The 13,743-nt window shown below is 40.2% G+C and overlaps 1 protein-coding gene across 3 annotated transcripts in view; it reads left to right on the top strand.

The window, feature by feature from the left end:
• CWF19L2 (CWF19 like cell cycle control factor 2) overlaps positions 1-13,330 on the top strand; it is a 78,798-nt gene extending 65,468 nt beyond the window's left edge. For all 3 annotated transcript variants that reach the window (XM_042457998.1, XM_042457997.1, XM_042457999.1), the window contains 4 exons: positions 5,389-5,544; positions 7,204-7,284; positions 12,183-12,284; positions 12,842-13,330. In XM_042457998.1, the coding sequence (XP_042313932.1) occupies positions 5,389-5,544; positions 7,204-7,284; positions 12,183-12,284; positions 12,842-12,982 (480 nt within the window). In that variant the 3' untranslated portion in view covers positions 12,983-13,330. The remainder of the gene's footprint in view (positions 1-5,388; positions 5,545-7,203; positions 7,285-12,182; positions 12,285-12,841) is intronic.
• The last annotated feature ends 413 nt before the right edge of the window (positions 13,331-13,743 follow it).

The following is a 13,743-nucleotide window of genomic DNA, read 5'->3' as shown; positions in this document are numbered from 1 at the left end:
CCTTCTTTTCTCCAGGCTAAACATCCCCAGCTCCCTAAGTCGTTCCTCATAGGGCATGGTTTCCAGACCTTTCACCATTTTTGTCGCCCTCCTTTGGACACGCTCCAGTTTCTCAATGTCCTTTCTGAATTGTGGCGCCCAGAACTGGACACAATATTCTAGGTGGGGCCTGACCAGAGCAGAATACAGTGGCACTATTACTTCTCTTGATCTAGACACTATACTTCTATTGATGCAGCCTAAAATAGCATTGGCCTTTTTAGCTGCCGCATCACACTGTTCACTCATGTTCAACTTGTGGTCTACTTGGACTCCTAGATCCCTTTCACACGTAGTTTCATTCAGCCAGGTGTCACCCATCCTATATCTGTGCATTTCATTTTTCCGCCCTAAGTGCAATACCTTACATTTCTCCGTGTTGAATTTCATTTTGTTACCTTTGGCCCAGCTTTCTAGTCTTTTCAGGTCATTTTGAATCTTGATCCTGTCCTCTGGGGTATTAGCTATTCCCCCTAATTTGGTATCATCTGCAAATTTGATAAGTATGCTTCCAATTCTGTCATCCAGGTCATTGATAAAGATGTTGAATAGCACTGGGCCCAGGACAGAGCCCTGTGGGACCCCACTGGTCACTTCTCTCCAGGATGAAAAGGAGCCATTGTTGAGCATTTATAATTGAGAAGACTCAAAGCTCTATTAAATTTGTTTCCAATAATCATTGAATCAGACAGTTGAAACAGACCACAAGGACCATCCAATCCAGCTCCCTGGCATACAGGAATAACAGTCAAAGCACTCCTGACATATGGCCATCCAGCCTCTGTTTAAAAATCTTCAAAGAAAGAGAGTCCACCATTCTCCAAGGCAGCATGCTCCACTGTTGAACAGCTCTTACCAGTCAGTATGTTAATCCTAATGTTTAGATGTAACCTCTTTTCCTGTAGCTGGAATCCATTCCTCTGTCCTAGTTTCTGGAGCAGCTGAAAACAAGATTGCCTCATCCTCAATATGACATCTCTTCAAATGTTTAAATGTGGCTATCATGCCAAACCTTAACCTTCTCTTCTCCAGGCTAACTAAGCATACCCAGCTCTCTAAATAGCTCCTCATAGGGCATGGGTTTCAGACCTTTCATCATTTTGGTCGCCCTCCTCTGGACACTCTCCAACTTGTCATCCTCCTTGAATTGCGGTGTCCAGAAGTGGACACAGTAGTTTCCTGTGTAATTATCCTCTTACATTCTTATTTCAAGTTTTGTGGAGATACCTTATTTATTATTTTGTTCATGTGCAGCATAGATTCACAATCCTCATACCTACTTTGTCCAAATTTGGTCTAAGAGAATGTAGAAAAGTTCACTTGAAAAATAAATAGCTCCTAACAATACATAAAGGTTAAGCCTCTTCCACCTCCCCTCTCCCCAATATTCCAGCAATATCCTGCAAATCATAACAGCAGCTACGTTGATTCAAAGCCTATCCTGGTTGCACTTCATATAGGCAGAGGCCCTCCTCATAATTAAAACTGTATGCTAGTTTAATTTTCTTTCTGAATTGCATGAATGGCTTTCTCTGTGGACGTTCCTAAATGTGATGTATAAATCCATTCTCCCTTAAAAAATTTAAATTAGCCTAGAGACATCAGAGAGTGTATTTGGGAATTATTTTCTAACAGAGAATGAAAATTCAGGGCACATTATTTATCCATGTTGTTACAACCTGTGCATAAAGAAATATCTGTAAAACAGGGTCCTGCTTTCACCCACTCTTCCTCAGTGCTTGCAGTTGTATTTCATTTTTTTCCAGAAAAAAATGTTTTGTTTAATTATAATAAATACTTCCTTAAACATATCTGCTACTTTGACACTCCTTTACACATGTCCCAGCTTGGTTGATGCTTGAGAAGATTAGCAAGAAGTAGAACTAGAAGTCCTTAACAAGTCCCAGTGTATGTTAAAGGAAATACAATACGAATTCACTGGGTGGTGGCAGCATGATTCAAGGATCTCCAGGGGTCATCTTCAACTCAGAAAGGAGTAGGAACATAGACCAGGAGACTCGGGGAGAAGTTAAGGATCTGCTGGGACTAAGAGCCAAGGCAGGCCTGCTGTTTGGCTGTTTAGATTACAGGGGGATCATCACGGGTTATTTCAGTTTAATTTGTATTTAAATGCCATTGCTTCTTGGACATCCTTATGTCTGTATGTTTCATTGGCAGCACTTAACCTGTCTTCGCAGCTTTTGCTTGTCTTAGAAGCACTCTTTAGACAGGTGCCCCTTTCCAAGAAGAAGTATGAAGTATGAACTGTAAAGAATCATGATAGTGGAGGTTTCCTCTGACCTATTTTCAGAAGATGGAACAAGCTTGATTCCTGCTGCCACCAAAAATAGGACCAGAACCACTAGATTCAAATTACAAGAAGAGAGATTTCAACTAAACATTAGGAAGATTCTCCTGACAGTAAAGACTGATTGACAGTGTACAAATTGACTATTCCTTATCCGGAATTCTAAAACTCAAAAACAGTCATCCCTCCACATTTGTGGTTTTGACTTTTGTGGATTTGCTTATTCATGGATTTTATTAATACATTCTCTCTAGGTCTTCCAGCTTGACTCTGTTGTCAGTTTCTGCCAAAAGTCATGCTGGAGGGCCCAGAGATTCCTAGAGAGAACTCTTCTCTGGGCATTTGTAGGTCCTCTTGCACAATTTCATGGTCAACTTCTGGCATCTCATGACCACAGAAGTAGCCTGGAGGATCTAGAGATTCCTGGAGAGGTATTCTCTGAGATACAAAAAAAATTTTTTTTTTTAATTTGCGATTTTCCTACTTTCATGGGTGTCCTGTGCTCCTAACCTCAGTGAATATGAAGGGTCCACTGTACTCCAAAATTGCTCACATGGCTGGCTGAGATAGAGACACCTTTGCTTATTTACTTGCTTTGATTGGTGAGTGTACACAAACCTTGCTTCATGCAGAAAATTATTAAAAAATATTGTGTGTAAATTACCTTCAGCCTATGTGTATAAAGTGTATGCAAAACAAAAATGAATTTCATGTTAAGACTTGGTTCCCAGCTTCAAGATAACTCATTGTATATATGTAAATATTCCAAAATCTTTTAAAAATCCAAAATGCTTCTGGATTACCAAAGCATTTTGGATAAGGGAGACTCATACTGTAATAGACTATCTCTGGAGATCATGGGTTTTCTTTTGTATGCAGAAGTTGTATGACAGTGTTTGGTGATAACTTTAGTTGGTTTTAGTTGGGTTTTACTGCATTGAAAAAGATTTTTATTGGATAACACTTACTTTCCTTTCCAGCTATGATTCTATGAAATGTGTGATTAAGACAAACATTTAGGTATTTTGTTAGGAAAATAAGAAAACACTGCTTTACAGTGAGGCGATGGCCTGAGAAGTTAGTATTTTGCAATGTATGTTTTGAAGAACAAAATACAGTTTTTCAGTGTTAAAAACTTATATACAGTTTTGTTTGGCAATGCAGTATGGTAATTGTTGAAACAAAGGTACTCAAACTGCCAAAAGCAAAAGGTACTATAAATAATCTTTATCTTTGGGACGGGCTGTACCCGCCCCTTTCCCCGGTGTATTGGGGCCTCAGCTGCCAGACCGGCAGCCTCCGAGGCCCCGATCCGCCACTTTCCAGGCTGCGGGGAAGCGGCAAAAGGCCGCTTGCCCGCAGCCTGAAAAGGAGTGTCCTTAGGGCTTCAAGCCCCAAGGACACCCTGCGGCGGTGGGGAGGAGGAGAAAGGGGCCGCTTGGCCCCTTTCTCCCTTGCTTCGCTGGGTGCAGCCGTCTGAAGGCTGCGCCCAGCGACGCAAAGTGGTGCCGCAAACCAGGAAGGAGCTCCGAAATGGAGCTCCTTCCTGGTCCGCGCACAGGGCGCACTAAGCATCCTGGCGCAGACCGACGACGTCACGTCCGCACCGCCCCGTATAGAGGCGGCGCGGTCATGACGTCGTCATGGCGGCCCCCATGTGGAAGAGGAGCCGCCATTTTGTACGGACTCAGTCCGTACTAGGGTTAGGGGGTGCGGAAGCACCGCACCTTCCTAAACGTAGTACGGACTGACTCCGTACTTTCATGGCGGTTTATAACCCGCCCAAATCTGCTTAAAAGGTGGCAAACAATGTATATAACAAAAGCATTCAAAACCAATATATACGAAAGATATAAAAAGGATCATAATAATAATGGCAAACAGAATGACACAAAATAGCAAATACATCAAATAATATAAACTACATTGAAGCAAGTAACACAAAATATAATGCAACAGAAAAGAGACTTAAGAGAAAGAGTGAGTGAGAAAAAGAGAGAGAGGTCACATACAAAAGCTAGCCTTGTGAAGATTCAACAACTGATTGGAGCAACACACACAGCTGAAAATCACCTATATCTCAGTAGCTCACCATTAATCCTATAATGGTCATTAACCCTATAATGACTCAAGTTGTAGATCTTGTTTCTATTCCAACAGTAATTAGCTTCGAGTCATGTTAAACTTACAAGGTTAGTTTATGTGGTGTACTGTGAAACACTAATTCTCTGCACTGTGGACTTAAGACTTTACAAATAAAAATGTAAGGTGCCTCAAAGTTATTTCTAGCTTATTACTTTTTTCATGGAGCTCAGTTTGATGGAACCTTTTAGCACCTGCCTTCTGTCCAGATATCATCATACCATTTCATATTTGGGCACCAAAGTCATATTTGAGTTATTGGAAATCTAGACTGTGATTTCCACAATATCTGCTTGTTTTTTTAAAAAATGTTGGGTTCCAGACACCACTTCAGATGCAAATCAATCCACTTCATAATTGTTTGTGGCATTGCATCCTATGAGGAAGATGAGTAAGTATGAACACAGGTCAAGTCTGTTACAATAACAGATCAGATAAATTTCTGCAAACTGGAGATGAAAGATCTCAAAACAGCTTTTTAAGAAGGGGGAATTTAAGTATCTTACTGAAAGGTCAATCATGCCTGATGAAAATGTCACTTTTTGATAAGGTGTGTAATTGGAAGGCAAAGTCAAGGTATGGTGGCATTTTGACTCAGTAAAAGAGAAAGTATTAACTTTTAGGCAAATGACACTCTGAAACCTCCTGTTGTTTCTGCCTCCATTTACAATGCCAAATTTTCTCAACTTCAGAGTGCTCTTCATCTGACATGTAAGATGACATCCAACACTAGCATTATAAACACAGTTCCTGTGGTGACCATATTATAATCTCACTTTGAATGCTACATGACATTTGTTTGTGAAAATAGACTTCTCAGTTCATATAAGAATTACATAATGTAATTTCTTGTGACTGAAAAGTAGTTGTCTTGATCTTCTTCTCCCCTCACCTTACAGGTATTCAGAAAAACTTTGGTAAAGATGTTTGAAGCTGAGGAGCTGGACTGTGTCTTTCTTGAGACAAACTTAAGCATAAAGAAGCGATATCACATGGTATATGAATGTATCCCGCTTCCAAAGGAGGTCGGAGACATGGCCCCCATCTACTTCAAGGTAATTTAGTTTTGACTTCCACATTTTGTGCTTTTTTCCACTTTTCCTTTTGTTTTAAAATTACAATTTTATAGTCCATATAAAATTTCCCATCAATGTATGTTTCTTCTCCCAACTGAAGATATGAAAATGCAAGTATACCTAAAGCTGGACAAAATATTGGAAGTACTGTATACAAGTTGGGTCAAAATGGTCCTTGGACAAAATCCAAGAGGACTGCTTTTCATACAGCTCTCTGCAGCCCATTATTATCCCACAGTTTCTTTACCCCAGTTTACAGTTATGATCAAGCAAGATTGGTACAGTATTAGATATGCCCCTGCGTCTTTTCAAACATTAGAGCAAATGTGCTCTACAAGAAAAGGGAACAAGTCAAAGGTGCAGTGATGTGTGTGTTTATGGGGCTTTTTTGGATACAGTTTGTTCCTCCTATCCATCCTTGTTATGCTGTGCTTATGAGACTTGGGGTACATCTATCTTATGCTTTCTTTTTGCTCTTTGGGCATTAAAAGAACACTCAGCCCCCAAAGTCTCATTAAAATGGGAGCTTTAGCCTTTGTTGTGCTTGTGGTTTGTGTGTGTTAATTGTTGTAAATCTTTTTGAGTCTCAGTTTGGAAAAAAGATGGAATAGATGGTAATGATAATGATACTAAAAAATTATTCAGCGCCATTTAAAACTGTGTCTGGGGTATGAAAGTGCTAGATATACTGACTTTTCTAATTAATAGTAACTCCATAAACAAAGTCAAAACAGAATGGCTTCCTTTTGAAGACCTTGGCTAGATGTTATGAAAATTAAAATCTGGAAGCAAACAAAATAGCACAAGAAGTAGTTATTTTGAAAAATAGAATAGGTACTGTTGATTTTAATGACAACAAAAGAATAACATTTTGAGTCTTTGATTTCTTACCCTTCTATACAAAAAGGGCCGAAACAGACTGACAAGAAGAGGCGGCTTCAAGCTGCCCCTTCCAAAGACGGATTGGGGCTGCGGCAACCACACACGCCACGGCTCCAGTCTGCCTTGAAGCCAGCCCAAAAGGGACTGGGAAAGATCCACTCCTTTTTGGGCTGGAAAAAAAGCTGGCTTTTGCAGCTCTGCTGCAGCCTGAAGCTGGCTTCAAGATGCTCTGGCAGTGTGCTGTGTGTAAACGCTGCACACCAGAGTGCTTTGAAGCCACCCATGTTTGGGCTGCTGGGTGGCTTCACACTGGCTTTAGGGTGTCATCGGGGTGTGCAGCATGTAAATGCCACACTCCGATGATGCCCGGAAGAAGGCTTTTTTTATCCATCTTTTCAGGCCTTCAGTTAATTCACAGAACTCTTAAAGGCTTGTGCCATTTTTAATTCTGTAACCTAATTTGTGTCAGGCTAAAGTTAGAATACAGTTCTAAAACTACAAAAATAAAAAGTGAAAGGTACTGAATAAAATTAGAATGAAATCAATCTTCATTATACTTTAATCTATGCAAATTAAATTCGACAAATTACAGAAATGTCTCCAAATAATTTTTTTACATCATAAAATTAATATGCACTATTTAAATTCCCTAATTTTGCTTTTCATCTTTTTTTAAAGTTACAAATGAAAAAACTTCATTTGTGGCATATAATGCCATTTCACAAATGTTTCATAATTCTTGCAATAATTTTTCAGAAAGCTATAATGGAGTCTGATGAAGAATGGTCCATGAATAAAAAACTGATTGATCTGTCTTCAAAAGATGTCCGTAAATCGGTATGTATTGAATTGTTTTAATAGTAATGCAAAGTAATTTTTGCACAGATGAGCAATTCTTTCTGTCCAAGTTACATTTCATAACAGAACTCTGAATGGAGAAAATACTTTTGAATATAGTTGATGCAAAAGAGATTTGAATTCCAAGGGCCAATATGATCACAGTGATGAGATTCAAACATTTAACTGCATAAGTTAATGCAGATAAGGTAACACTTTTTAATTAATCCTAAATTTTTTAAGCACTAGCCATAGTGATGAAGCTGGCAAATAACTTCATCTTTCAGCTCATTTATCAAAATATCTAAGGCTGCAGTCCTAAACTGCTTATTGAGTTGATTTCAACTATTCATAGGGAACCAGGGAATGTAGAGCAGCATCCTGAAATCTAGAGTCATCTCATCATATACATGGAAGGTGAATAGTGTTCACTGTGCCAAATGTCTGCTTGGAGTTGAAGTTACTGTCTATGTTTTCCTCATTCTTGGTTTCTGCTATTTCAGGATTTTAAATTAAGGCTGGCTGATTGTTCACTGTCTTTCAAAGTTAATCTCTCTATATCTTCCTCACCTTCTTATTTCAGTAAGGGTTGATCTTACTCTGGTTTAAGACTAAATAAAAAGACTAGATCAATTTGAGCTTCAACTGATGAGACTTTCTAGTATATAGATTCACATTTACAGCTACCCTTTTAAAGACATTTTCAATTTACTTAAACCTAAAAGAATACTAACCCCCTCCACTCTCTTGGTGGTTTTTTGAGGGAAAGTGTCAAGAGCCACCGCTGCTGCCATTTTCCTGCCCAGGCATTCAAAAAGGCCAGAAATGGCATCATTACTATATAAATCTAGAAATTTAAGTAAAAGAAATTGACTTGGAAAACTAGGTCAACTTATCTATGGGTCAGTGTAAGTAGTGTATCTTAACTCTTGTCAAGAAAAGAAACCATCTGCTTTGCTGAGTGGCAAAGGATGACAGCTTAGTCCATCATGGGAGAACTTTTAAAAAGTCCTGAGCCCTTCTATTGTCTCTGCCATGATGCCGCCTCTGGCCTTTTTTGAATGCCTGGGCAGGAAAATGGCAGCAGTGGTGGCTCTTTGACGCTTCCCTTCAAAAAAGCACCAAGGGAGTAGATGGTGTTGGTGTTTCTTTTAGGATCTCCAAGGACAGGCTAAGCTCTCACCTTTCACCACTTTACTCTGAAAACGTGATGATTCCATTTTTTATTGTACTTTAACATCCTTTTTTGACATGTGCACATTGTTTTCAGCCCCACCTATGCCTGGTTATCTCACCCACATTATACAACCACCATTTACCATAGTTCCTTTCTCATCCATCAAGCCTTTATTGTGAACACAGAGAGTTATGCCTGTTGGAATTTTGTAAGATCTTGGGCATTGTTTTCCTTTGCTTTATCCTTTACATCCTTTGTTACATGCTCCTATATTTTACCCTCAACTTAGCCACAGGTCATATCAAATTCGATAAATTAACCCCAAAACCTGCCCTTGGCTTATGCATGATGACAGCTTATACACAAGTATATATGGTACATTTTATTTCATTTGGTTGTCAGCAGGAGAAGAAAATAGTTGTCTTATATATGATTTATTTGACATTGTTTCCATATACTTATTTCATAAAAACACAATCAGAACTAACTCATCAAAGCATACTATGGCGGGATACAAACCGCCGCTTTGCGGCGTTCTCCCGCCGGTGCCATTTGCTCCGCGCGGGAGCCGCAGTAGCCAAACCGCGCGGCTCCCGCGCGGAGCAAAAAAGAAGCTCCATTTCGGAGCTTCTTTTTGCGGCGCGTCTATGACGTCGCGAGGCACCGCTGGCGCATTTGCGACGTCATAAGCGCCGCGACACGTCTGGACGCTATGCCATGTGGAAGGGGCGCCACCATCTTGTACGTATTGTATACATGCTAGGGTTAGGGGGGTGAGGAAGCACCGCCCCTTCCTAACCCTAGTACGTATAGAAGACGTACTATATGGCGGTTTGTATCCCGCCAGAGACATAGCTGTTTAATTATCAGTATGCAAAGGGATCTTGAGATTAACTGAATGAAAGAAATTGTAGCATAAGCTTTTGTAGGCTTGGTTTACTTCCTCAGATGCATGGAGTGTGTAATGACACTTTTTATAATTTTATAGGTGCAAGAGTAAATTTCAGGAATAAGTCCTTCAAACATAAAATATTTATGCTTAGTATTCTCATTTCCTTCTTCTGATTACTCACTTCTCTTGAGTCTGCTGCACTAAATTGGTTATAGTGCCAAAATGAATTTTGCAAAGCAAATTTAAACTCATGGTTTGGGGAAGAAAAGAAGGATGGTTGACGTATCCATCTAACATAGCAGAAGCAGTACATTTCTAAAACTATTAAACTCTGGTGCATAAACTCATAGTCCTGATTTGCACATCAGCAGGGAAAGGATGCTTAGTTCTTTTCAGACCATCTAACAGGCACTGAAAATTATATGATGCTGTGATGTTTGTCCCATTTGAAGCTACAGTAAGGCTTCTTGTATTTTTGCAGGTAAAGGTTTTGGTATCAGGGATCTTGAACCTTGATGGGCTCTTATTTTTTTTTATCTTTCTCAAGGGCTCCTCAGATTTCTAATGACGATAAATGTTCATTTAACCAAACTATCACTTTTTCACATTTCAATAAATGCAAAGCAAATGGAGGTACCAGGCCATTTTACATTTCACTAACTTCTTGGATCCCCCCCCCCGGGCCGGCTATCTTTTAAACTAGGGTTACTCAAAAGAGGTGATCCGTGAACTACAAGCCATCACCTGCCAGTCCCTGGATCATTTCAGGGAAATAAAGGCCCGTTACAGACGGGCACCCTAGGATGGACTCAGTCCATGCTAGGGTTAGAAAGGGGCGTCTCTTCCAGACATCGCAAACCCTAGCACAGACTGAGTCCGTACAAAACGGTGGCGGCCATTCCACACGGCTGCTGCCATTACAACGTCACGACCGTGCTGCCTATGTGCCGCGTGAGGGCGCCTAGAGTGCCCTTTCCGCAGCGTAAGAAGGAGCTCCAAAACGGAGCTCCTTCTGGGGTTTGTGTCGCTGGGCGCAGAGGAAAAAAAGGGCCTTTTGCCACTTCCCCGCAGCCTGCAAAGCGGCGGATTGGGGCCTCAGAGGCTGCCAGTCTGGCAGCTGAGGCCCCGATACAGTGGGGAAAGGGGCGGGTGCAGGGTGCCCCAAACGGGCGGTCTGTAACCTGCCAAAGAGTTGTAACCAATGGGCACAAATATGGTATCACTCCCTGGTGCATTGGAGGAGGGAGCCATTCGCTCACAGTGGACAGCATAAGCAACACTGCTTTAAACCACCTGAATGAAATCCAAACATATGTCAGCTGTGTGTTGTTTTGCATGATGTATATCAAAACACTCTGTGTGAAATCCAAACTTAACTTTTTTCTGAATGGAAGAAGGCTTTTGATTCAGTGATAGAATCCTGCTCATGGAAGTTGCCAATCTCCTCCTGCCACCTTGCAGCATACAGTACCATCTCCCATACATTTCTCCAGGCTCCAAATCTTCCAGAATAGAGTTTGGGGAGGCACAGTGAGGCTGCAGGAAGAACTGGGAAATGCTTCCATCCCATGCACAGGATGTTGGTGGTGATGATGTTATTTATTTATTTATTTTGTTAGACTTCAAATTGTGAAGCTTTCTGCACTGTTTAAAAGTTCTTAGAAATTTACTACTTTTTTGTGAATGTTAGTAGTCATACTATATTAAGACCATAACAAATAAACAACCTCAAACAAACGATAGAAACAATACAAACATGTATGAAACATGAATGCACCAACTGCCCATTCATATAACAAGTGAACAAAGATAAATGATCATAGAAATGCAAACCTGAATAAAAACCCAGCAATTTATAATATAGACTGTCTTGCTTGTTTTGAGTTCTTTTGTTTGAGAGTCTTCTCTCTAATGTTTCTTATGTCAGTGCTTCATCAGATGAGCACTTGGCATGCCTGGGATGCCCCGTATATTATTTGGTCATGCATCCCTCAGTCTCTTCACCCTTCTAGTCTTTACCCAGTAAGGCAGCTTTTGGGGGGGGGAAGTGCACTTGTCTAATACTGTACAATTCTGACTGCTATGTTTTCACATAGAAAATTCCCAAGTGGCATAAAATATTGAAATATTACACAAACACACCAAAAGGTTGTCTGTCAGTGGAAACAGAAAGGTGTCTCTCCTGGTTCATGCTACCCCAAAAAGAATTTCTATTTATTTTGGAGTTGCAAGGAAGCCAGAGTTCTTTTGAAGGCCTTGTAATACCATTTTAAAAAAATATTGTAATACCTTTTGGTTTGATTGTTGAGGCTCAAGAGTCGGTTGTTTGTCTGTCTGCTTCTTTCTTTGCTATTTAAAAAAAATGTACCTTTCATCAACAGACAATCCAGGATGGGTTATGGTTTTCCATTTATTAGTATCAAACCAATAAAATCAGTAAAATATGAAAGACAACCAGGATGTAAATCCCCCTACGACTGTTTTGGTCTAATAAAGTGATTCCCAATGTTGGCGTTGTGCCTCCCCCCTGGGGGCATTGGAAGGTTTGAAGGGGCAGTGAAGGAAAATGGAGCGGCAGGGGGCCTTCAGTCAAAGTATTGGTGTGCAAGAAAGACAAAGGGAAACAGCAGCCTTTAGGACCATGTTGGGGATGAGGATTGCATGAAACTTCTTTTCAGGATTCTCAGAACACCACTACACAGTCTCGCTGATCATTTTATGTGGTGCTGTCTCCCACTCCAGGTTTCCTAGATGCAGCAAGCTTTAAATCTAAATAAATATTAGTGTCGACCATTTTTTAAAAATGTACTTTTTATTTCTTTTGTTTAGGTTCCAAAAGGGTTGCCGTACTTCTCTGTGGACTTTGGCCTCCAAGGGGGCTTTGCTCATGTCATTGAAGATCAACAAAAGTTCCCTCATTATTTTGGAAAGGTATTGGCATGTACAGCTTCTTTTCTGTGATGTGGCACAAGACATACTGAGAAATGTCATATATGTATTAGCAAGGCAGTTTTGTTACATGCTTGAAAACACGAACTGTGTTATATTAGTAACTGAGCTGTACAAACTAATCCAACCTACATGGTACCAGCAAAGGAAAAATAGAAGTGCAGATTTGCTTGAAGGCACAGGACTATTTTTTTTAGCAGAATCAATATATAAAAGCCTCAGTAATGGATTTATGGGATAACTTAATTGTCTTTCTTTGCTAGATAGAATCTAGAACATAGTGGATGGATTTTCAGGGGAGGAAGAGTTGTTTTTATTCAAATCTCATGTTCCCACTCCATCCACATATTCCTTGTGGGAATTACATTTACTTGGTACACTTTCAAGTTGCACCCAAGGGTGTGAATCACCTGTAAAATGTAAAGCTTAGAATTTTCTTCCCCTCCCACTTTGCAGTCCTTGTTTTGAATAGCTGTGAGATTTCCAGGTTAAGAGTAGAGAGCAGTAATCTTGTGTTTTGGTTTGTCCTATTTTGCAAGGAAATAATTGGTGGCATGCTGGATTTGGAGCCGAGGCTTTGGAGAAAAGGACTGCGAGAGAACTTTGAGGACCAGAGGAAGAAGGTGCTGCATTTTGCTCAAAGATGGAAACAGTTTGACTTCACCAAAAACAAAACATGAAGATAAAGAAACTACGCGGACATTTACAGTATCTGGATTTCCCAGTAAACCATCAGAGAAGCTCATGTTAAAGCTTGTATTAAAGATGACGTGGATGTTTTCTATTTTTTGTGAACACTTTAAGAGGCACAAAATAAATAAATAGGGGAATTAGTTCTTTGAAACAACAGTAAGAAACCTAACTATGAATTATGTTAATTTCAGTATCACAATGTTGACATGAGTGCTTGTTGGAAAATTAGGACCTTAGTGAGATTGATGAGAAGTGTCTTTTGTAATCTTTTCCTCCTGCCCTCTGTACTTAGTGTTTGCCAGTTACATTCTATTAAATGCTAGTCTGTTTTTATAGATGATAGTGCTGTGAGTTTTTCATTCAGTAGTTTGTAGTTTATTAAGTATTACCCAGCTTGGCAAGGGCTAGAAACAGCCCAATCTCCACCCAACGTTCTTTCTTTTCTTCACCCCTCACTCCAGCCCTCAAATGTTTTCTTTCTTGGTAGTCTTGCCCTCTCTCTATCTGGATTCTAGGTGGTAGTTCTTTCTTTCTTTCTTTCTTGGGTCGAAGAGCTTGGAGGCTCTGCAGAAGAAAGCACCACATGGGAGCTGCATAGAAACCCTCTAGAGAAGTTCATATCCCAGGCCTGACTGTGACTTCATCTCTTGGAAAAATTCGGGAAGTCTGTCACCTAGTGAAAAATTGTACAACAGCCTACAGAAGCAAAAAATAACTTTCACAAATTGGGAGTCAATTTTAAGATGCA

Source organism: Sceloporus undulatus, chromosome 3 (genome assembly GCF_019175285.1).
Source record: "Sceloporus undulatus isolate JIND9_A2432 ecotype Alabama chromosome 3, SceUnd_v1.1, whole genome shotgun sequence".
Classification (NCBI taxonomy): Eukaryota; Metazoa; Chordata; class Lepidosauria; order Squamata; family Phrynosomatidae; genus Sceloporus; species Sceloporus undulatus.
This window is presented reverse-complemented; position numbering and strand designations above follow the sequence as displayed.